Below are 24,574 nucleotides of genomic sequence, written 5' to 3' on the forward strand. Positions count from 1 at the left end.
AAAAACTACGACCTATCATAATAAACCTATCACAAAAACTACTTTTCTGGTATTCCTAATAAATAAAACAGGAGTTTACAACAAACCTATTGCCAGGTTAACTAAGTTAAATTGCGTAACTAATTGTCAAATCTTGGCTTCAATTCTTAGGAATAAAATGTACGAAAGATGCTAAGATAAGATTCCAAATGTTTGATATTAGGTGCACATAATTTATATAACTTTTTGAATGCACCTGCAGGAATCCTGAGACTACCTAATCATTTGACTGTTCTAAAAAACAAACAACTATCTTATCATCACTAAAATAATATTATTTGAGGAGCCGAAAGCGTTACTAATGCACCTATATTAAGTACGTTTCAGTTGATGTGCAGTGAATAATACTCGAATTAACCGGGTAATGTGCACATTACGCTGGCAACAGCACATAATGACCGAATTATTCATGTATTTATGCATATTGTGTTTTTGTTTATATTTAGAGCCATTCCGCGTCAAGTCTGTTATTTGGTGGATTCCCATATTATTGATTATTTAGGTAGGAATTTACATAGTTATATACATAGATATTTACAACACAAAAAAAACTATCCTAGTAAAACAATAAAAATAAAAACTATATCTAAAAAGCGTCAAAAAATTCATCCCCATCGCTGTCAACTGGGAGCGTACCCAAGAGGCTGGCAACATTACCTCGTTGGATGGCCATGCTGATCCTTTGTCCGAGGTAATAGCCAGCCTTTTGGTCACGACAAGCGTACACCAGCCGCCTAGACAGATCTTTAAATAAAGGGATTGCAATGGATGGGAAATAAAAGGTAGGGGTTGCAAAATTCCTTTCAATACTTATTCATATGGTGGAATGTTCGATGCTCTAAACTAGTCTAACCCATCGTGTAATACCGCGTTAAGATGCCAAACCCGCAAAAACGCTCAGGTGCCACATGCGTTACATGAGTGCATAGACGAGCCTCATCTTACGTTATGTAGTTCGCTGTCTCTTGGTATGCATCGCTTTTAATCCCTGTTATATTACATCTTTCTTTGTGTACAAAGGCGTTGTTATCCTTTCACTCTTTGGGGATACATTACACACCTATGCTGCGGGATTGTTCCAAAGAGTTACCGCGGCCCTGGTACATAAAAGGCCTACGACGGAACACGACGGTTTTTAGTTAGTAAGAGTCTGACACTCCCTCACCGCTGCTAACCCACAGCGGGAGGGGTCATTTGATGATTTTTGACGTCGTTAAAAAAAAGGATACATACCTTATGTTATGTAGGTAAATTGCATCGTTATTTCAGATTTCTAGAAGGTGCAAAAAGCTCATTGTTGCACCTGTGCGCAGTGTCAGCCCTATAGCCGTATAATTTCGATCTGCATTCCTAGGCGAGTCATTACAAATCGATCCAGTCTGGATAGGCTGTGGAGCGAATGAACCTGTTCTAGTCTCAACGCCTGATGGTCTTGTGATTCTAAAATTTATCTATAGTAATATTGTAAACAGAAATAGTTTTATGTTTGTGTATTTGTGCCTTAAAGTCTCCAAAACTGCTAAACCGATTTGAAGAATGATGTCACTACTGGGAAGCTACACTATCCCCGAGTGACGTGGGCTATATTTTATCTGGGTACAGGTAAAAGTTCCTCTGGGAAGCGGGAGAAACCGTGGGAAACAGCTAGTAAGTTATTAAAACTGAACTGATAATTTCTCGTCAAATAATAATTTTACCCCTCTGAAGTAACCGTTTGACACTTGGCGAATATTTAGCAGTGTTATGTTTGTTTGTACATTTTGCATATTGTGAAGTCATACATAAGTAGCCAATTTCGGAGCCCCAAATTCATTTGAAAAAACTGATACCACAAAAATATGATTTTAAGTTTTACTGACGAAATTGTATATAGCCTTTCTATTCAAAGTTCCCGTTATGTTTACTAACCATTTATGTATTGGTAACATTATTCACATAACAAGTATTTAATTTACTAATTAGCTCTTAAAGTAAAAGTATTTCTACCTTTGATGCAACCGTGCATAAGTTAGATTTGTTAACAACTGACATAACAGATTTTGCCATGAATAATTTGACATAACATACATACATATTGCTAATATTAGATAAGCGATGATAATTCCGTGTTTATTTCCTGAAAACACTTATGTACGTATATTTACATACGAGCCATTTCTCATTGACTAATATTATAAATGTTAAAAGTGTTTGTTAGTTACGCTTTCATAGTAAAACCATCTTCCACCAGCGGATTATTTTATGTTCATTCGGCATCCAGTGGGACTACTGCGCGCATCCGGATTTAAAGGAGCCCTTAGCCTTAGCCCTAGAATAAAGGATTATCCAATACTGAAGAATAGATAATTTTGAAATCGGTCCAGTAGTTCCTCAGATTATCGAGTTCCAGCAAACCAATAAGATGAAGTTTGTAAGGTGTCAGTCAAGTGTATCTTTGGACCTAATGCAAAAAACTGTTACAAAAAAAAAACTATTTTATTCCAGTGCATGAAAATGTAGACAAGTTCAGGACTTGAAATGGAAAATCATTCCTAAAATAAACTTGATGTAACTATTATAATTTATTTCCATTATTATGCAAGTGTTACGGTTGTGGAGGTCAGATGACAGTTATTGCATATTCAAATGCATCTGCACAAGTTGGATGCTGACCATAACCTCATTTAGAAACTCGAGACAAGTAAACCCTTTTCAATATTGGTGTCTATATACTGTTGGGTAAAACTTTTCTTACTTCTGTACTTAAGTATATATTTCTTACTTATTGCAACCTGATCCCGAGAGAACCAGGATAATACAATAGCCTATGACGCTCGCAAAATATTGTGAGAGGACTTTGATTGGTAAAAGATTTTCAAAATCGATTCTGTAGATACAGAGATTTTCAATCTTCAGAAGAAAGTAGCTTGTATTAGTTTACCTGTTAGTCATATTAATTAATATCTTTGTATGTATCAAACGATTTTCATTCGCACTCACAAGAACAATTAAGAAAACATCAAACCATTAATAACATAACTGATTAACTAAAACCAGTTGCTGAACAGTTTTTAACGAGACGTTCCAATGAAGCCAGTTAACCTAAATCTAAAGATTAAGTGCTTTAAACAGCTATAAAGTTAGTCATCAAGTGATCTCTAGGAATATTCCTTAAGCTATTAAAATATAATTATAGTTTGTCGGTTATCACCTTGGAAGGCGTATGTAATCGTTAGATGAAGTTAGGTTGTGAATTCTTAAGAGGAGCTCTAAGTAATAGCCACACGGGTCTATAAAGTTAAGCAACGCTCAGCGCGGGGCCATCTTGTCATGATGAGTTCCTCCGTGTTTCGGAAGGCACGTGAAGTTGGTGGCTCCCGCTTGTAATTTGAATACCTTTGATCTTTGGCAGTCGTTATGGGTAGTCAGGAGCCACAAAGCCTGAAAAACAGTATTTCAATTTGAACATACACGTCGAAAAATATTACTAAGAGAGCCACATCCTTGTCAGAAATATTTAATGTATTGCAAAATTGCGTACTAAATTCAAATGTGAACATTAAAATTTACAAGAGTTATTCAACAGTTATTTATGAAACTTTTTTCAGAATCCAATTCGTTCTAAGACAAAATCTGATATGCTTAAATAAAAACACAAAAAATCGTCTATCAATACTGCAGTCTGCACAAAAAGATAAAAGCAAGATTGCACAAAAAAAACAAGATATGAAAACAAAAACTAGTCTGTCATAATTCTTCATTCATTTCAATGTCAAGATGAACAGGAGATCAGATTCAGCGATATCATATCAAATGTACACAATCTTACACTTGAGAATTATTCAAAAATAAACAATGCAATAGAGGGCAATGGTTAGAAATGTTAACAGATTTATCTTTGTTTACTTTTGAAGTTCAAGGAGGAAAAACATCTGAAAAGTATCTGTGTATGTTTGATGGAAATACATAGAGCGAATGTTTGTCAGAGTTAGGGGATCAATTGAAAGAGTTACAAAAGTCCTGGAACGAAATGGCAATTAGAGAAATATGATTTTAAAACTTAATTAAATTATCTTTAGGTATTTCAGACATTTAGTCCATAGCTTTTTACACAAAAAATACAAAAATAAATGATACCTTTAGAAGTTATTTGATAATTTCTCATCCTTAAAAGGTCTAAAGTCTGCATAGACATATTTCTAAATTGCGTTAATTGATAAAATAGATTTTAAATTGTACTTTATTTAGTTGCCTTTTGAATATGATGAACTATTCAGTTAACTTTTAATGGTAGCTACTGACCTAAAGGCTGCATACAAGGTCGTGAAGCCTACCAAAAGTGTTGCCATATGAACGGATAGCGCCATATTTGGGGGTAATTTTTTGAGGTCAATGTAGTTTTTTTTTCGCAACTTATAGGGTTATAACACACATGGTTTTTTATGTTGCTCTTTAATTAATCAAAAGTACATTTATAGATTCGATTATTTTTTTAAGTAATTCTAAAATAACAATTTATAATCGTATGTTAACCTACTTGTAATGAGTAGATAGTTATTAATAACAACTAAGTAGACATTGTTATTTCTAGTATCAATGATAACGATTGTGAAGTAGTGAACAATGAAGGAGAATCATTACTTTAAAGCGTGTTATTCTCTAACAATTGAAGTGTGACACAATATGTAAGAATCTACGCACAAGTTATATTACCTACTCAAATGTATGCGCAGACACAGGTGCAATCGCTACTCCTTCACTCTCATAGTCCGATGGGACGGCAATCCGATACCACCGGAGAGAGATCAAAAGTTTTACGTGACCTCCTCTATTGAAAGTTTAGAAATAGTCACATATTTCACATATTTTTTAAATCTTTTTATAATGCATCTTATCCTATCTCTTGTAGTCGGTTTTTACTAGACGTAGGTATGTATGCTACCCCATCTTAGTCCATTTCTGACAGACAGATTATTTCGACAAAAACTCAAAGATATAGTATGAATTATTTATTTTATTACGCTAAAAATAAAATACAGTAAGTAAATAAACACTATACCTAGTTATTTTTATTACTTATGTAAATTCATGCATTAAAGCAAGCACTTACATTTTATATATTCTTGCACAAAACAAAATGGCGGCTACAAACGGATGCAGGACCAACTTCTTGTCTGATGATGTCATAGACTATAGACTAACGTCATCAGTGTCAGGCTTGAAGGTCAAGTCATCACTGCCCGTAAGAACAACGATAATTAAGTATTTAACTATTTTTTGTTCGAGATAATTGACTAAACATTGGATGAACGGATTAGAATCTAGCATTGACATAAACATATATTTGTATGTATTCTTAAGCCAGATAAAATCTACCTATATCTCAGTTAACTTACAAGTCTTTTCTCAACTATATTTTTTTTTGGAAAATAACTTTGAAGTCAGCTATTGGACAGGAAACACGTACATTTTGAGTCCATGTTATTGTGAAGTGACTTTAGTAGCCAACTTCGAGCTAAGGTGAATTGACTCCTCATGTATCTAAACTGGAATGTAGATATGTGTAATATAATCTGTGATCTTTATCATCTTAAAAAACATTGAAACAAACACCAGACTGGTGATGACCGATAATAATCAGACCGATAAAAGTTCTTACTACCATTTTGATTTAAACAGAACCCTAAAAGTATCACTTTAATAAAATCCCCAGAAAATATTTTTATAGTAAAAATATAAATTCTATACTTTTCTCTTTTTATATATAAATGATGGGGATAGATAAAACCAGTGTTTATCGCTTCAGCTTTTGTATTCAATTCTTTCTGCAATAGTTTTATAGGTTGGAGACTAGACTAGCTCATTTCATTTGCATTGAATTGCCCATTGATCGACTATTGAAGTCTAGCGATAATAATTTTTGCAAAGGAAATGTTGTTAAAGGAATGTTGAGTAGAATGGTACTTATGTATAGAGTTCAAGATCTTTATGTCCCTGCAAACACTTTGCTATATGTTGTTTTGTAACTAGAAATTACTTCTACGAAAAAACGATGCGGAAAGTGAGAATTTCAAATTCATAGATTTTTGTTAAAACTGTAGTAAATTTTAGAAACCAGCCGAAAGACGAGTCTGTTTGAGGGCTAACTCTCACTAATTTCAAAACACCCATACAATAAGATGATACAATTTCAATACGACTCGTCTTTTAAGATACCAGATAGCCCGGAATCGTTTTTGGCTTAAGATTATCCTTCTATCTTAATGGGCTTATCTGGAAACGATCCACGTATTTTTTGACTATGAACTACTATTAAATCACTTCAATTTCATTCCTTCTACTGAAATACTAAAGCCTAACATATTTTGTCTCCAGCGAGCACGGATCCGTCGAGTGAAGCTATGGGCTCGCGACTTCACGGGGCTCGGCTTCCGATGCGGAGGCGGCGCGCGCGACGGCGTGCACGTGCACTCCGTGCTGCGGAGCGGCCCTGCTGCAGCCGCTAAACTACAACCAGGTAATGTACTAGCTTCTATACAATAGCTTCTAACTACTCGTGTCGGGTGAAGCTATTGGCTCGCGACTTCACGGGGCTCGGCTTCCGATGCGGAGGCGGCGCGCGCGACGGCGTGCACGTGCACTCCGTGCTGCGGAGCGGCCCTGCTGCCGCCGCTAAACTACAACCAGGTAATGTACTAGCTTCTATACAATAGCTTCTAACTACTCGTGTCGGGTGAAGCTATTGGCTCGCGACTTCACGGGGCTCGGCTTCCGATGCGGAGGCGGCGCGCGCGACGGCGTGCACGTGCACTCCGTGCTGCGGAGCGGCCCTGCTGCAGCCGCTAAACTACAACCAGGTAATGTACTAGCTTCTATACAATAGCTTCTAACTACTCGTGTCGGGTGAAGCTATGGGCTCGCGACTTCACGGGGCTCGGCTTCCGATGCGGAGGCGGCGCGCGCGACGGCGTGCACGTGCACTCCGTGCTGCGGAGCGGCCCTGCTGCCGCCGCTAAACTACAACCAGGTAATGTACTAGCTTCTGTACAATAGCTTCTAACTACTGGTGTCGGGTAAAGCTATGGGCTCGCGACTTCACGGGGCTCGGCTTCCGATGCGGAGGCGGCGCGCGCGACGGCGTGCACGTGCACTCCGTGCTGCGGAGCGGCCCTGCTGCCGCCGCTAAACTACAACCAGGTGATGTACTAGCTTCTATACAATAGCTTCTAACTACTCGTGTCGGGGGAAGCTATGGGCTCGCGACTTCACGGGGCTCGGCTTCCGATGCGGAGGCGGCGCGCGCGACGGCGTGCACGTCCACTCCGTGCTGCGGAGCGGCCCTGCTGCAGCCGCTAAACTACAACCAGGTAATGTACTAGCTTCTATACAATAGCTTCTAACGTGTCGGGTGAAGCTATGGGCTCGCGACTTCACGGGGCTCGGCTTCCGATGCGGAGGCGGCGCGCGCGACGGCGTGCACGTGCACTCCGTGCTGCGGAGCGGCCCTGCTGCCGCCGCTAAACTACAACCAGGTGATGTACTAGCTTCTATACAATAGCTTGTAACTACTCGTGTCGGGTGAAGCTATGGGCTCGCGACTTCACGGGCTACTCCAAGCTCTACGCCTAGCTGCTCCCACTAGCTCCCAGCTTCAGAAGTTTTTATGATTGCCCAGAGTTTTTGAAGTGGAACTTTTGGTTTGGTCTCAAGATTTTGCTGCATGAAGTCTATGTACGTATTCATTTCGTGTCAATGACCACTGAAGATGATGAACTTCAGTAGGTAATGATATAGGCATACTTAGTTATTAGTTCAAACCCAAGAGACAGAGTTTTCCCAAATCCGTCTGACGGCATTTCGCAAGAGTAACGCCGATTGTATTTTAGAATTGAAATTAGACTAAAACAGATAAACAGATTCTTGGTTTTGTCCTTCTAAGTGCTCAAAGATGACCAACGAAAGTCACCAAAATTGTGTCTTGTCATGATACAAAAACTCAGATTAAACTAACAACACGTTTGCAAATTAGTCAAAACGGTAACAAATTAACCGAGTTTTTTTGGACATTTACTGTTTTTCGTACGTTAAACGACGTGGAACCACTTTAATGTCAGAAAAGACATTACGTCTGACATTTGTGAGGTCGGCGACCATTCGGCGACAGACTTTCTAGACATCGCGCCTTTTTTTATAATGCCACCATGTCGCGTGGTGATCTTGTTAATAATGAGTTCCCCATTTATCTTACTAATCTTACTACAAAATATTATAAATGCGAAAGATTGACAATATGTATGTTTGCTAGTCTTTGACGCAAAAACTACTGGATGGATTTCGTTGAAACTTGGCAGTAATATAGCTTACATATCATTGTACATATTTACTGGTTTTTTATCTAGATTTAGGAAGTAGCCCCCTGGGGATGCGGGTGAAACAGCGATATGAAGCTACTTAGTTTTTTTGGTATACTATTACATCTATGAATGAGTTTTAGGCTACCGGATTGCATAACAGACCTGATATAATTTCAATTTTGGGATTACAATCATAAATCAAAATAACATTCACGACAAGAGTAGGTAATTCCTATTTACAGTCTAGATAATTATGCCTAATCATACAAGAATATACCTGGCTAACTGCCAGGGTCTGAGTCTTTGAAGATTTCAGTCTGAAATCATTAGTTTTCATTCTTACGATCAAGTGCATGGTCACGGCCTCATAGACTTGCTTTTGTTTTTTTATTTACGTAAATAATAGTTAAATATACGTAAAAAAGTCGTGTTTGTTCGTACACTTATAACTTGAGAACTACTCGATCGAGTTTTATAGTATTTGTTTTGTGGGGTTTCCAAATAGCAGAATGAATAAAAATAATAGAATGGGGATCGTTAATTCGCGTGGACGAAGTCGCGGGCAAAAGCTAGCAGTGAATAAACGAGGTATGTATGTGTCACCGTAAGATTACAAACATCGTTAGATTACAATCTATCTCGAGAGATTGTAAACTGTCGAATTATTGTGAACCGTAACATCTGATTGCAATTTAACGCATTATTTTTCGCTATATTGTAATCTATCGATGAGAAATTGTCAAATTGTCAACTGTCCGAAAGCTCTCCCTGATTAGTCAGTCTTTTTGTAAGATCGACCAATCACGACCAGCCGTTCTGTTGCCATGGAGTTCCCGTAGAGTTAGGAATGAATTTGTGTTTGAAGACAAACTACCTAATTGTTTTGTTTTTTTTTTATAAAAGTTTCTTATAATTTTCCAGTTTCATTTAAATAAAACTACTTTTACGGATTTTATCGCGGTCGGTTTTAAACGTCGGGATTAAATAATATAATGTAACCGCGATAAAATCCGTAAAAGTAGTTTTATTTAAATGTCTAATATTCGCGTAAATGTCAGAAATCAATAACTATGTTTCCAATTTCAATTTGTGTTTGAAGAATAAATTTCGTTACAATTTGTTCTCTCCATATGTCAGGAATATTAATTACATACTCGTACTAAATAATAAATCCTTGAAGAGCATTTATTTTATTTAACTGACACCTCTATTTCATTCCTAACTATACGGGAACTCAATGGGAACAGAACGGATTATTGGTCGATCTTACAAAAAGACTGACCAATCAGGGAGAGCTTTCGGACAGTTGACAATTTGACAATTTCTCATCGATAGATTATAATATAGCGAAAAGTAATGCGTTAAATTGCAATCAGATGTTACGGTTCACAATAATTCGACAGTTTACAATCTCTCGAGATAGATTGTAATCTAACGATGTTTGTAATCTTACGGTGACATATGCATGCAAATATGAACGTTTAGAATTTTGAAAGTGAATCGTAAAAGTCAAATAAATTCATTGCTTATTTGACTATTTATTGTACCTACTACTTACTACTATTATTTATGTTAATTTTTGTAGAGATATCAATCGGAAAATAAATCATAACTGGATCGGTTTTGGAATGTCATACATTTTAATTACGAATTTGCATATTTTTTCAGTAATTTCTCTGAATAACTGTTTTGATTACTTAATTTATCATTAGAGACTTGTGTGTTCATGTTTATGCCTATTGTTTTAGACGTAGCAATTTAGCGTACCTAGTTGTTATTATATCAATTAAACGGTGGGTACTTTGTTGCGCCAGTTCTTTCCAGCAAAAACACAAGAAATGGTGAAGGGCGGGCGTTTTGGGGGATGTCTTTTGTTTAGACTTTCGAAAACTTATTGATTTCTGACACTTACACGAATATTGGACATTTAAGTAAAACTACTTTTACGGATTTTATCGCAGTTATAGTAATAATATTTAATCCCGACGTTACGTTCGAAAACTGCTGATTTATTAGTGTAATTTGATAAACGTTTTTAAGTTTGATAACATTGTAACAACCAAATAAACCAATACACCTAAGCATTTATATTATAAGCAAGGGTAATAACTAAACATGTTTTTACTAATACGATTCATCTCTAATTTACAGGCGACAAAATCAAATCAATCAAGATCGAGTTCACGGGCACTCCTCTAGAGGATGCTGTGTCGATCCTGTCCCTCGCGTCTCCGTACCCTGTGGAGCTGGAGGTGGTCGAGGGGGGGAGAGCCAGCGGCGCGGGGCGGGGGGTGCACCATCCGTTGTTGAAGCGGGCTGGATCTACGGGCGATGTTAGCACGGTGAGTAGTGTTGACAAATGACATTTGGAAAATACGAATGATCGTGAAAATAAATACACGTTAAAAGACATAGGTAGGTAATGATTATTAATAATGTCAACGTGTATAATGCTTCTGTATTTTTTTCAATTCCTATTGAACTCCATGAAAATTTTCACCTACGGTTATAGACTGTTTTTAAACCATCCGAGTTCACCTTCTCATCTAGGGAAGGGGAGGACACTAATTGTGGAATTTCATATTGGAAAATGCTATAATTGTTGAGTCGTCATCAAGAAATGCAATTTAAACTTTCTTCTGAAAAACAGAGGTCTAGAATTGAATAAGGCCAGTTTATCTTATGAGCAATCCTTAACCCATTCGAGAGTACCCAGATTTTTTAAAAGACATTTACTTATAAATAGAGAAAATAACAGTATTCAAGACCTGGATTAAAAAAAATTCTAATTAAGAAATGTTTCTATACGGTTGATGAGTTCTTAAACGACTAATTTAGATATTTAATTGTAAAAATTGATTATTTTAATTCTAGTAAGTAGTTTAAACCATATTAATAGACAAAACATAGCGCACTATTTTAACTTTAAGATCTTCATTTTATTCTATACCTATGTTTTACAAATAATAAATACTTTGACTTTGACTGGATTTCATTAATAGTTCATTCAACTACACCAACCTTTTAACACTTCTAACATGAACCTATTCCATCACTCAGGTGCATTGGAAAGTGCATTACCGGCAGACAGAACTTTCTTGCAGCCGTGGCTTTCCCACGGTGTCGATATTTTCTTTGCCAACTTTCTTTGACGTTTTGATTGATTTTCTTTTACGTACAATTGTTTGATTTATGCATGAAGTGAGATTATGTAGGTGCATAAGACTAGGAAAGAAATTTTGAATTAAAAGTGGGAATTAGATAAATTAATAGATTTATTTTTTACATAAAATACTGGGTTTTTGTGTGTATTTCTACACCAAATTGCATCTAAATAGGATCATTTTTACCAAGGCAGCTTACAGACGGACACAAGACCTCGCATTACTTATTATTTTTACCATTTTGTACATTACTTGTATAAATTAATCAATAATTGAATTGAACATGCCACTACCAATGAAAAACCTAAATAATATACATTGGTCTAACTAAGGCTAAACTGAAATTAAATAACGATAAAAAGACGATCGATTTTTAAACAGCGTCATTCTTTACAGATGCGTTCAGAATTTGTATTAACGTTAAAAGAAATACCAAAAATATTTCCTGCCATTGTCATACTGGCAACACTGAATGAATACTAAGGAGGTTGCGTTGCCTTGCATAACTGGAGTCATTTCGCGCGCTTTTCAATGAACTATTAATAAATCTAATAGGCGATGCTTTGTAAATACTAAGTATTAAAATAATAATGGCCAACGAAGCTAGTGCTTACTTTAATTCATGAATAAAACATGTATGCGAGATTATGTAAGCATACAAATAAAGTTAAAAATAAACTGCGTTTAACTTGAACTCTAACAGCTAGAGGTCGTGTTAAACTTATTTCAATAAATAAAGTATTTCAGTTAGAAGTCAGATTTTCTGACAATCAGTTTTTATATGTTTTTCTGTAGGCTGAACTCTATAAATTTATTGTCAGTTCCAAAAATTATGTTACTCAGTACATACCTACATACTTGCTTTCGCCTGCGGTTTCTACCGAATACTACTTCAATCACCTGGATATAAAGTATCTTAGGTCCGGCTCTGAGGCACCATCTATCATTTTGACATATTCCATCTCAATCGGTTTGCTGCTTAGCGTGATTGCGCTACAAACAGGCAGAAGTTTTTGTGATCAAAGTAAACATTGTCTGAGAGCGAAGTTACAGATAGAGCGAAGTGCAGTATTGTCTATTATTTGTATTGTAAACACTAAAACCAAGTACACTGAACGTTAAACGGAGCATCTATAGGAAGTTTATGAAGCACAAGCGTCGTTGTATGTCCATGTTTTCAAAACTAACAATGTGTATTTAGAATACAAGTGTTGTAGTTCGGAATGCGACTATTGTGTCATTAACTAAACAATAGCAGGTTTTGTTATGACGTTTGACAGGTCGAGATTAATCTATAGGTAGATATTATCTTATATACATAGTACTAAGGCTGGTTAATATTTTATTGCACATTTGTGTAGGAAAATATGTACACCTTGAAAACAAGTATATCTTAGACACCAATGACTATGTTTGGGAGGGCACTTTAAACTGTAGATCCCGGCTGTCATTGACCATCTTTGGCTGTCGTTACTGGTAATCAGAAGCCAGTAAGTCTGACAGCAGTCTTACGAAGAAATGTTGGGTTGCCCGGGTAACTGGGTTGAGGAGGTCAGATAGGAGTCGCTCCTTGTAAAACACTAGTACTCAGTTGAATCCGGTGACACTGGAAGCCCAACCCAACAGAGTTGGGAAAAGGCATTCGTTTAGGAAAACATGTTTATATCTTGGTAGAAGGTAAAGTCAGTATAGATCTTTATAATAAAGACCTAAAACTTAAAACGTAATCATTGTATGCAAAAGTATCTCCGTCTGTCGCTTTTTAACTACTTGAGGAAGCTACTTTTTATCCGGGTGCGGAAAGTAGCTCTTGCAGGAACAAGCTAATATTTAGAAAATAATATGACAAACAATCATTTCAATTCTTCAAAAGAATCCGCTATTACTGGTTTAATTTTCTTAAACTCAAGTTAACAGTAACATTATTAAAGCTAAAACAGGTTTCTATAATCATAAGCCTTCAAGTATATAATCAGTAAGGCATTCTAATATTACGCAATCGATCAAGATTGAGAGTACCACAGTACTTTGCATGGAGGAAAATATCTTGACCAAGGAAATAGCTACTTAAACTAGTTTCGAAGTATGCCAACTATTTCCCCTTCTTATCCAATCTGGACTGGCGTTGGTATGTCGATAAACATGATTGGCTGGGATAAATCTCTTTGGTTTTAGTTTTTAGATCAAAAAGATTATTAAAAATATGTAACTTGGGATTTGTATTTAAATATATAAATAACGTAGCTGTCATGGCAACTTAGACAAATGATGGATGCTTTTTTTCATAATGGATTTAATTTAATAGTCGATATCATATCATGTATGAAGAATAACAACAATTTCCATAACACACAGCCGTTGCCATAATATGAATCTGTACTAAGTGAACATCAACTTTAATCAAGTCTTATTAAAAATCTACAATAACCAATTATTTTGTTTCAGCTTGAAAAAGAAGGCAGACTTCTCCACCCGCCGCGGTCACCAAACACATCACATTCCAACAACTCCACGCTGGAGACCAAACAATCGAAGAGCGGCATCAAGAAGATGATATCAGACAAGATCATCACATCCACAACCCTAGAGAGAAATAAGAACCAGAAGAAAGACGGCCACACAACTCTAGAAAGAGAAAACGAGAAGAATAACAAACTCGCAAACAAAGCCAGACATTCAGACATCCCACCAGCAGTCAATAAACCCGAAAGAAACAAGAACAGAAACTCCACTGATGACATTCAAATTATTCAACCAGAAAATGGTATCGCTTCTATGACTCATATCGAACACTCTGAAGTTCAGAAAAGAGATTATGATCCTAAACGAGGCATGAAATTCGGCATCAGAGTCTTACCACCAAATGTACCTGATGATGGAGTATTGAAACACAAGAATGTTGAAAATGGAGTCGTTGCTGTAGAAAAGAAGTCTGTGGATGAGATTGATAAACCTGAACCGCAAAGGCCTGCGCCAACAACACAAATTAAACACGAGAATGAAACAGAGGTTAAGAAACCTGTTGTCGCCAAACGCCGAGAGAAAATGGCTCCTCCTATTCCTAACGCTAGAGTTAAAACTACAAATGAATCTGATACAACAGTTAGCTTAGAAACTTCTAGAACATCTGAAACTTCAGTTACAACGAGCTTTGCAAGGAATGATCTGAACTCTAGTGGTATTAAAAGAGACGAAAATGGAATACCTCAGGAGATACCCCAACAAATGTTGGATGCTGCAAAAGCAGCAAGATCTAACAGAAAGAGTTCAACAGACTTAATCTATGAGAAAGAAAAAGTAGAACATAAGAAAGAAGAAGCTCCCAAGCCGAAGAAATCAAAGGGTAAAGCACCTTCTCCTCCAGATCCTGAGAAGAACAAAACTGATGATAGCATCCTCGAACAATTGAAGAATGTAAATGATTTCTTGAGCAACGAAAAACAACACTCGAGTCTTTTACACGACTCGATACTATCCAATAGGTCTTCCACATCACAGATAAATACCTCAACACCAAAAGTCAACAAAACAAAGAGTTCCACTCGCCTCGAAGAATCCATCAACTTCAGTCAAGATGACATTTATGATATTGTCTCGAAGCCTTTTAAACGTGAAAGTGATTCTCTCAACAATTTCTTTGAAGACTCAAAATCTAACATGTCTTCGAACCAAGATATTCATTCAGTAAGATCTTTGAACCAGAGCGATAAAAGTGAGAAAGGTTCGACTACGATAGAACTCAATAACAGTGATATAACTATACATAGTTCTCCAATGAATGATACCGTTCATTCTGCTTCAGATAATACATCGCTGTTAGATGAAAATGAGCGCAAAGCTGCTTCTCTTGGTGACCTGTCTAGATTTGAACTGAGAGCTAAAGCCAGTAAGCCTGCTACTGGCACTTTAGAAAGAGCTCAAAGTCTAGATATTTCTGCAGAAGACGCTGAGAATCAGGAAAGCACAATTTCACCGAAAAAACGAAAAGCCATGTCTGTTGTTGAAACAACCTTCTTTGATCAAGGACATGAAGATGATTTACCTGATATGATAGATGCTGACAAAGGCGTAGTTATCAAACACAAAGAACCAAGATTGAGCTTGAATATTGCTAAAACAACAGCAATGGAAGGACTGAACACTTTCCAGAGGAATCGATTAAAGAAAGGCTCAGAATTTGGCAATTTAGAGGATGCTATAGTGAAGGGATCATCTAGTTCAGTTGATTCTGAGAAAAACGAAGAAAGCAGCTTTACTAAGCCTAAAGAATTTGAGTTGTACAAAGAAAGTGAACACGAAACATCAGATCATCTTGCGAGAAGAATAATGGATGAAAACATGAAAGTTCATTTGAAACTTGTATCGGAATTCGCCAAATCTACATCGGATGGGAGTAATATGAGCTCTTTGGACAGTACGCAAGAAATCGCACCGGTTGTAACTGATACCAAACTATCACCGGCCAAATATGATGAAAAACTCACAATGACTTACGATACCAATGTTCCAGACGACCTAAAGATGTCTCGTAACACTTACGTAAACAGTCTAGAGAGACCCAAGTCAGACATGATGAAGAAACTGCTCGCCAAAAACCCGATATTGAACGTTCACATCGACCAAAGCTCTGAGAAAGAAAAACAAGAGGCAAGTACTAGCAAAGAAACACCACAAACTGACGCCTTTAAATCTGCGATGCATCAACCTGATATCGTCAACTTCGATTTGAAATCATCTCAAACAGAAAAAGTAAAGGATTACGATGACTTCGTCAGTAACATAAGAGTTGGTTCAAACAACAACAGCCTCAAATATAACAAGAAACTCGAAACATTTTCCTCAGAATGGACCGAGCCCAAAGATAATACCAATGTTGTAACCATAACTACAGAGAAATCTCAACCAGTCGTTGAATCAAGCAGAAAAACGTTTAAGGATCATACAAAATCTATTGAGATTGGTGAGCCTACAATTCGCATGATGCCTCCTGACGTTCTAGAAGGTATAAGGAGAAGACACGATGAGAGAGAAAGGACTTTATACATGGAGCCTGCAAACGTGTCTCTAACAATGACGCAAGAACCTGTACAGAAAACTGTAACGGTCAACGTGAACGAAGACGAGTATGGAAACAAAGTCATAACACAAAACGTTGAGAAAATATCAACTAAATACATGACTACGAAAACTGAAGCTCCGTTACAAGTGGAACAAATCAGTTTCGGTATCATGAAAGGAGGAAACATTGACGAGATACAATTAGAAGAAGGTGACGTAAAAGATATTGATAAGAGAGTGTTGGACGAAATTAAAAGACAAAATCCTAACATGCACTTCACTACAGACGAACCAGCTTACACTAGAACAGAAACTATCATACTAAACACGACAGAAATGAACGAGGAACAAGCACAAGCTTTAATGGAGAAACTCAAAAATGATCCGAATTTCATGTCACAGAAAACACCAGAAGAATTATCTCGAATGGGAATCAGAATTATACAAGATCTTGAAGATGTACAAACCTCAAGTGGGGATGCTGTTGAAGTTACTAAAACGAGATATTCTATTAATCCGACGATGACTGACGTACAAAAAGATTGTAAAGAGATTGACAGTCATAAGGACCACATCACAGAGATACAAGTTGTGACACCGCGTACAGAACAAATGCAGAAACAGAAGGAAAGTAAGGATAAAGTGACGAGTAGACAGCGAGCGCCGCCTTATGAAGAACCCCCACTATCCTACGAGTTAGACATAGAATTGCTGAATGATTTCATTCACAATGAAAGGCACTTCTCAGCGAAACAACTAGCTGAAGCAAAGCGATCGAACCAATCGAACGAACCAAAGAAACGTCATTCAGACTTCGACTTACCAAGAAACAGTCATATTAAATTCCGCACAGCTACCTACGAATCTCCTAAAGGCACCATAGTCACAAGCACGGATCTAGAAAACCGGAGATTATCGCAACTAGACCAGCTGCAGTTACGGTCTCCCGAACAACTGTTGTCGGCGAATAAACCGCAAATATCCGCTAAGCCGAGTAACATACCGGTTAAAGCGGAAAAATCGAAACCTGCGCCCGGGGTTTCGTCAAAAATACCGGTTTTTACGACACAAAAGTCGTTGAGTCAGGAGAATTTGAGTGACGCAAAGTTTTCTTTGCCTCGGTCACCCCCTCCTCAGTTCAGTAGTTCGGGTAACATATCGGTGACATCGATAATAAAGAGCAGCTCTAGGAGTCCTAGTGGTGGGAAACTGTGAGATATTATTTTATATCGATGAACGTCAATTATATTGTTTTAGTTAAAGGTCATTATTACATTCAGTGGTATGTTTAGTAACCATTTCTATCATGGTTTAAACACTGTTATTTTTTTTACAATTTACATACAGTGTTCAGATTAGACCATTGTGCATGTTCAAATAACATGGTATATGGTCAAATTGTAGTCAACATACATACATTCATGATTCTAATTTTCGCTTCAAATTCAAAATGGCGACTTAGCTATCGCCATTTCTTTTACAGACGTACGCCGCCAAAGTCTGGTTTTGTTACAATTTGTAGAAACACAAATTAAGAATCAAATGCTTGACTTTTCATGGCGTAATCACCAAAGCCAAAAGCTACCATTTTGTGTAAAATGATCTTTAAACGTTGCCTACACATAAGGATCACATTATCAAAATGTGAATGTTTATTTAAACTACATTAGTGTAGTAATTGAATACAAATTGTATAAAATCCTGATATATAAAATAAGTTTTATTAAAGATAAAATATATAAATATTAAAAAGTATATATAAAAGATGTATTAAGTAAGACTAGGCTTACTTACTCTTCAAAGTGTCTTAAAAAGTGCCACAAACACGAACATGTATTTTTTACAACATTATTTTCTTTTGAAAAAATCTATTCACGACGTGCCTTTTATTATAAAAAAAAAAACAAATGATTTTTATGAAAATGAATATTTAAGATTAAAATATACTTATGAACTTTTTGACAGATTTTTAGGTTGTGAAAATAAATCTACAATAATTAAATATAATTTTATTTTATGTCACAATTTATAATTAATTTAAAACAAATAAATAATCATGAGGATGTATAATTATTGTATGTTTATGTATTACCATTTGACATTCCGTCCGAAAGTATTACCAATATTAAATATTAAGTTTACTTAAGTAGGTACTTAATTAGGTTCGCGGTTATAGCAGAAACAAAGATTTCTGGGCCATTTTCTTTATAAGTATAGTTTAGTTTTCTCGGCTTCTTTACATAATGGCTTCATTAGCTTATTTTTTTACGAAAAAAAAGGTTTTTAATGCGTAAACGCTCTTGTATTTTAAATGTACCTTGCAAAAATAAGAACTACAATGTATGACATCTAGAATTAAAAATTAAAAAAAAAAACAAAAGATATTTGTACTTTTTTTTTATGTGGCCATTATGCAAATGAGCAATAATATTTATTAACATTATACTTATGTTTGTTAAAGATGATAAAAGTCGTAAATAAGCAACGTCTTCTTTGAACAATTACAATTTAACATGTTATTATAATATCACAGTTATAAATATTGTATTTTATCGATGTATTATAAAATAAATACGAATAAAATGTTTATATTTTGTTTTTTTTCGTACAATTAGATTTACAGCCTTTTTAACTTTTCTAATAAATATGCCTTATTTAATTGTTTTCTTCTAGATTTACTTACCATTTAAACTAGACTAAAAATTAATTTAGAGAAAGAAGTCCTTACAGCTCATTTTACATTGTTTCTTCAAAGTTTTTTTCAATTTCCTTTTGCATTTATGTTCATCACAAGAATTCTTATACGCTACCACGCATGCTTCTCTGCAAACCTTCGACGCTTTCTTCTGACAGGACCGCCATCTTTTTCTTAAAACGTCAGCTTCATGCACATAATCTGACATTTCTACCTTATTGGTAGTTTTTGGAGCTTCTTGGGAGGAATCAGATGTTTTATAGTCGTCTTCGTGGTAGTAGCTGGATTCGGTACTTGTGTCTATTTCTGACTCTGAGTCGGAGTCTGAATCTTGATATTCGTCGGAATTACTTTCTCCTGATGAGTCTATGTCATAATCGGAATTCAGATGGTCTACCCAGGGCACCATCATTTCATTTTCACTTGAAATAGTTTTGTTTGATTGTTCTGAACCTGTATGCTGAAATTAAAAACATTAGTATTTTAAATTGAAGTCTTGATAGGCTAGAGTTTAAATCACCAGTCTCTTAGTCTCTCGTCTTCTCTCGGGAAAGTTTTTAAGTTTTCTAACTGTACCCTTTAAGTATATCTTTGGTAAATGACTGAGTCAGGAAAACATGCTGATTTTAATCAACTTCAGAACACGCCGACTGCAATTCAACTGCAATCGGACTGCACGTTTGATTTGCAGTTCTATTGCAGCCGTGTCAATTACATTCAAACTGCCGTTGAACTGCGCAGTTGAAATACAGTCCGTCTGTCTAGAGTCTAGAGCCTAAGCCTATTTGTTGTAACTTTCGTTCGGTTGTTTTATTATCAGTTTATTAGAACAAAGCTTACCTCGACAATGACTAGGGCCAATATATCAGGCTCGTCGTTTTTTGAATCTTCAGGAATGCTAATAGTATCACCGCTACCCGTTCGTAAGAATTCCTTTGCATCTATTAGTGCCTGAAATTCAGCAATTTTTTACATCACTGCGCACTGAGGAACTAAGTAACTATCCATTGGAAGTACTTAGGTACTTTTCAAGATTGATAACTAATATATAAAATAGAGAACCAATACTAAAGTATATTTGGTAATAAATAAAAAAATATTGGCGGATCGCAGCTAAATTCTCCCGCTTTTTGATACCTACCTAAAAATTGTTTCTGGGCAGTGGCTCATAGAACATATTCCAGTATTACAAAAAGTGTGAGAACTATGTGTAACGAATGAAGTGATAGGTCCTCCTGTCCTCATCATAATTTAATTTAGACTTACACAACATGTTTGCTCTAATTCCATTCTCTTCTATTTGCCATCATCTCACAAGTGTCATTGTTTCAAGTCTTATGGACACAATCAGAGACCTTTAATGGTTACTTAAGCTGTTCTTTAGTGCAGAATTTCTATGAAAATCTGTCACTAAGGAGTGACTTAAGTAATTATTAAATTTCTCTGAGTGCGGGGGTGAGTAATAGATAGCAAAGAAACCAAAATTTAATGTTACTTACACCAAAAAATGCAATATAAAGTATGTAATGTAAATCCATGGCAGTGACTGGGGTATAAAAGTCAGCCATCTTTGTTTAACGTCATCGGGTTTTCAATTAATTTTCCCATTATTTGGTAGAATTGTTTCCTTTTGATTAAAGGTTATGCAATAAAAACGAACGTCCACGTTCTAGAATTCTAGATATCGGTATAGTATTCCCAGAACGGCTTGCAATTAAATTCTGAGCACAGGGTACGCGTATGTTGCCTGGTTTTTGTGTAGTGATTCACGTCGCTTGATGTTTTGTTCGAGTCGCCGAAAAGTTCGGCGAGAAGAGTACCTGTGTTACTAAACTCTATCTTCATATAATTTCTAGCTTCAGTCAGCCAGTTATTGAAATCGGTTTCGTAATCTAGGCTGCATATGTGTTCACTTAAAAACGAATTCTTATAGGAACGATTTAATAAGATTTTAATCTTATTTATTTATAGATAAAGGTAAAGGTACCTAGGTTGAAAATAAATTCAACCTAGGTACGTGATAACGGGTAAGCAGACATTTTTTTACTATATTTGCAATCAATTTGGTTATATCAATAAAATAGATTGAATAATAAAAACTACTAGAAATAAAGTTATAATTTTAATACTGTTTTATTTCCGCATCACATGGAACATGTATTTTATTGTACTTTTTGCGACTGTCAATATTTTTGTAAGTAGCTATGCACTTTTTGCCTTTTTATTCCCATTTTCTTGCAGCCCGATGGGACGATCGTATCCGTAGAGATGATCAGCCGTAGGTAGTTTAACAAGGGCTCGGGGCTGCTCTGTGAAACTTTCTTAAAACCCACAAAGGGCAGTCTGTCTTTATATTCATTTCAATATGGTAAACCTTTTTACACGTCATTTGAACGGATTCTACAATTCCAGGTTACCATAGATGCAAGACACAAAACAGCCAGTACTGACATTTCAAGCGGCGACAGCCAACAGGAATTATCTTTGGAAAATGATTTATCAGGATCAGCCGACTACCCCGACGATGTTATGCAAAAATCCAAAGACCACGTGCATAAATACGGCAGAGATTCAAGAAAACATATGGAAACCAGACGTTGGCACAGAAACTGCTTAAGAAAAGCTACTAATATGTGCACGAAAGCCTGTCAAAACGCATATAAAAATGTTTGTAAGAAGCGCAAATGTTCTAGAAGAGCTAAACAAACTTTGAAGAGGGAATGCAGGAAGAGCTGCACTAGGAATTTTGAATTTGACAAGGATAGAGCTGCTTATGAGGAATAAGCACATAGCGGATGGTCTCCAAGTCAACGATCACTATAAGATAATTACATTTGCAGTGAGAAATAAATAGCCAAGTCAATGTTTATTTACAGCACAAATACCATTAGTTTTAAATCGATCAGTAACAAATATTAACGTCGAAGATTTTTCTACAATTATAGCTACATTCTTTATGGAGTGCCTTTTGAGATCTGGCAGAACAGTTGAGTTGACCACAAACATCTTCTTGAACTCTTCTGCAGGATATTATGCATTTTTCGACGTCCTGTTGAGTTTCTAACAAACACTCGGCATTAGGTACCAGAGTGTTTTGAACGGTTTCCTCTTCTCGCATCCGTAAATTATTTCTTTTATCATCAATTCTCTTTTTGTCGTGGTGTTTTCTCTTGTTCTTCTTGCCGTGAGCTCGGGGTTCAGTACCTTCTTCATTTTCTTTTCTTTCATCGTCATCATCTTTAAGGTGAGATTTTTTTGAGTTACCACCTATGTCAAAACTTCGTCTTGTTAAATGGTAGTGCTGGAAAAAAGATAAATTGTTAAAAGCAATACAGGTGTGTTTTCTTTTTCTTATCTTATCTAAATTGTTGTTGTCTCTTTAATACGGTCTTACGCAAGTTTTTTGAAGGAGAACTACTATTTAAACAAAAAACGTGTGAGAGAATATAGATGCATAATAGGTATAATCTATTTATTACACAATCATGTCTATGTGCAACATTCATGTGCCCAAAAACTGTCAATTATTGCATATTTTCAAGAGGTACCAAATTTATTAAGATCAATTATTACTGTGGATTCAAAAAAATCATAATCTGGCGGAAAAAATATATCTTTATTTGCTTAGAAACTATCCTAAATGTTAGAAACAAGAACTATGATCGAAATTTTTCCTGCAATTATATTCGCACTCTTTTCGGAATAACTTCTTTGCTCTCATGGAACAGCTGAGTCTTTCGCAGACATCCTCATACGTCCAAAAGCAAGCCTTGGTGCATTCGACTTTTTTCTTCTCCATTTCCGTTATGCATCGTGTAGCTACACTTTTCATATCACCGTCATCATCTCTTTCATCCGAATCAGGAACTCTAAGTGGCTTCACTTTCTTTTCAACTACTTCTTCTTCCTCTCTTTCCTCCGAATTAAGTGGTTTAACTTTCTTTTGAACTCTTTCTTCATTTTCTCTTTCCTCCGAATTAAGTGGCTTAACTTGATTTTCGACTACTTCTTCATTCTTTCTTTCCTCCGTATTAAGTGGCTTAACTTTCTCTTCGACTCTTTCTTCATTTTTTCCTTCCTCCGAATCAAGTTGCTTAACTTTCTTTTCGACTATTTCTTCATTCTGTCTTTCCTCCGAATTAAGTTGCTTAACTTTATTTTCAACTTCTTCCTCTTCCTCTCTTTCCTCCGAATCAGGAACTGTAAGTGGCATAACTTTCTTTTCAACTACTTCATCTTTCTCTCTTTCTTCTGAATCAGTAGCTCTTAGTGGCTTAACTTTCTTTTCAACTACTTCCTCTTCCTCTTTTTCCTCTGAATCAGAAACTCTAGGTGTCTTTACTTTCTTTTTCACTACTTCTTCTTCCTCTTCTGCAACACTTTCAACTTGCTCTTGTTTCTTATCAGTACGCCCTTTTTTCTTTTTCCTCCCAGCGCGTCTTCTGCTGTTGTTATCATTCATCCTTCTTCTAGTTTGTACGTTATCGTTGTACTGAAAATGTATTATTTTCGACTTAGCAATTCACCACGATATCAGTCTTGTGAAAATTTGACTAAATCAACATTCAAATAAAATCTATCTGGCACCTAAAATGATCCGAACACTTCCAAGCAATTTCGAAACATACACGCGTGTAATATTTATATTTAAAAAAATGGTTTAGCTATTAATGGCACTTAGGAGCAGTGTTATGAAACATTTGCTTAGGTAGGAGTTAGTTTAGAATTCCGCCCGCGATAGTTTAATTTGTTTCTGCCACTTCAGTATTTTATGACATTACCGCAGTTCGATTTTTAGTTTCCTATATAGATATACATAATGTAGTCCCTCTTTTTCTGAATCCCAGTGTAACCTTAAAAGCACTATTATAATAATACTTACATCCAAAATTAAAAGCCCCAACCGCTCAGACCTGTTATCATCTGCTAGCTTATGTTGTTCATTTCTGTCATTCGCCACTCGAATGTCATCATCATCTACTGATGTTCTAGGATTACTAAATATATTCTTGCCTAAGGCACCCTGGAAATTATCAAAATTTTTGTTAGTCTTCATCATCATCATCATCATCTTGCCCTAATCCCATATGTTAGTGGCCTTGTAAATTTTAAAATTGATTCCATATATTAAAATAATGTTTCATCATGTGTTTGTTTTCTCTCCCATAACGGGCCTGCTGGAAGAGATTTCTAATGAATTAAGCTGTGCCTTTGTACTGTCTGTTCTATTTTTCTTCTTGTCTGTATTCTGTGTGTATAACTGTGTACATAAACTGATAAATAAA

At 36.0% G+C, this 24,574-nt stretch overlaps 3 protein-coding genes and 1 long non-coding RNA gene across 5 annotated transcripts in view; 2 read left to right on the forward strand and 2 right to left on the reverse strand.

Annotated features, from left to right (window-relative positions):
* The window catches only part of LOC110371413 (uncharacterized), an 85,890-nt gene extending 66,709 nt beyond the window's left edge, over window positions 1-19,181 (forward strand). Inside the window, exons 3-5 of one of the 2 annotated variants that reach the window (XM_064042247.1) lie at window positions 6,394-6,535; window positions 10,524-10,714; window positions 13,982-19,181. In XM_064042247.1, the coding sequence (XP_063898317.1) occupies window positions 6,394-6,535; window positions 10,524-10,714; window positions 13,982-17,809 (4,161 nt within the window). In that variant the 3' untranslated portion in view covers window positions 17,810-19,181. Of the gene's footprint in view, window positions 1-6,393; window positions 6,536-8,821; window positions 8,961-10,523; window positions 10,715-13,981 lie in introns of those variants that run through there. The other variant, XM_064042246.1, reaches the window with a different exon arrangement.
* Window positions 19,182-19,265: 84 nt separating this feature from the next.
* Window positions 19,266-21,277, reverse strand: LOC126056912 (uncharacterized). The gene is made up of 3 exons (XM_049851577.2): window positions 20,789-21,277; window positions 20,130-20,240; window positions 19,266-19,749 (listed from the first exon to the last, which is right to left on the reverse strand). Exons 1-3 carry the CDS (start codon window positions 20,855-20,857, stop codon window positions 19,303-19,305), a joined length of 627 nt encoding a protein of 208 aa, XP_049707534.2. The 5' UTR covers window positions 20,858-21,277; the 3' UTR covers window positions 19,266-19,302.
* Window positions 21,278-21,392: 115 nt separating this feature from the next.
* On the forward strand, window positions 21,393-22,118 carry LOC126056945 (uncharacterized). Its single transcript, XR_010277913.1, has 2 exons — window positions 21,393-21,483; window positions 21,702-22,118. It is a non-coding gene; the product is annotated as an uncharacterized LOC126056945 (long non-coding RNA).
* Window positions 22,119-22,191: 73 nt separating this feature from the next.
* On the reverse strand, window positions 22,192-24,360 carry LOC135119015 (glutamic acid-rich protein-like). The gene is made up of 3 exons (XM_064042266.1): window positions 24,172-24,360; window positions 23,035-23,781; window positions 22,192-22,590 (listed from the first exon to the last, which is right to left on the reverse strand). The coding sequence occupies exons 1-3, from the start codon at window positions 24,358-24,360 to the stop codon at window positions 22,192-22,194; spliced, it is 1,335 nt and encodes a 444-aa protein (XP_063898336.1).
* Window positions 24,361-24,574: the final 214 nt, after the last annotated feature.

Source organism: Helicoverpa armigera, chromosome 28 (assembly GCF_030705265.1).
Source record: "Helicoverpa armigera isolate CAAS_96S chromosome 28, ASM3070526v1, whole genome shotgun sequence".
NCBI classification, from domain to species: domain Eukaryota; kingdom Metazoa; phylum Arthropoda; class Insecta; order Lepidoptera; family Noctuidae; genus Helicoverpa; species Helicoverpa armigera.

What these genes read in the sequence shown, in the direction of transcription:
- LOC126056912 (XM_049851577.2), bottom strand. Translation starts at nt 20,857, where the DNA reads ATGGCTGACTTTTATACCCCAGTCACTGCCATGGATTTACATTACATA. An exon ending in TTTATATTGCATTTTTTGGT is followed by an intron (nt 20,241 to 20,788) that starts GTAAGTAACATT and finishes GCTGAATTTCAG; the next exon opens with GCACTAATAGATGCAAAGGA. An exon ending in TGGCCCTAGTCATTGTCGAG is followed by an intron (nt 19,750 to 20,129) that starts GTAAGCTTTGTT and finishes TTTTAATTTCAG; the next exon opens with CATACAGGTTCAGAACAATC.
- LOC135119015 (XM_064042266.1), bottom strand. Translation starts at nt 24,360, where the DNA reads ATGATGATGATGATGATGAAGACTAACAAAAATTTTGATAATTTCCAG. An exon ending in TGGGGCTTTTAATTTTGGAT is followed by an intron (nt 23,782 to 24,171) that starts GTAAGTATTATT and finishes ATACATTTTCAG; the next exon opens with TACAACGATAACGTACAAAC. An exon ending in GCTTTTGGACGTATGAGGAT is followed by an intron (nt 22,591 to 23,034) that starts GTCTGCGAAAGA and finishes TCTTTTTTCCAG; the next exon opens with CACTACCATTTAACAAGACG.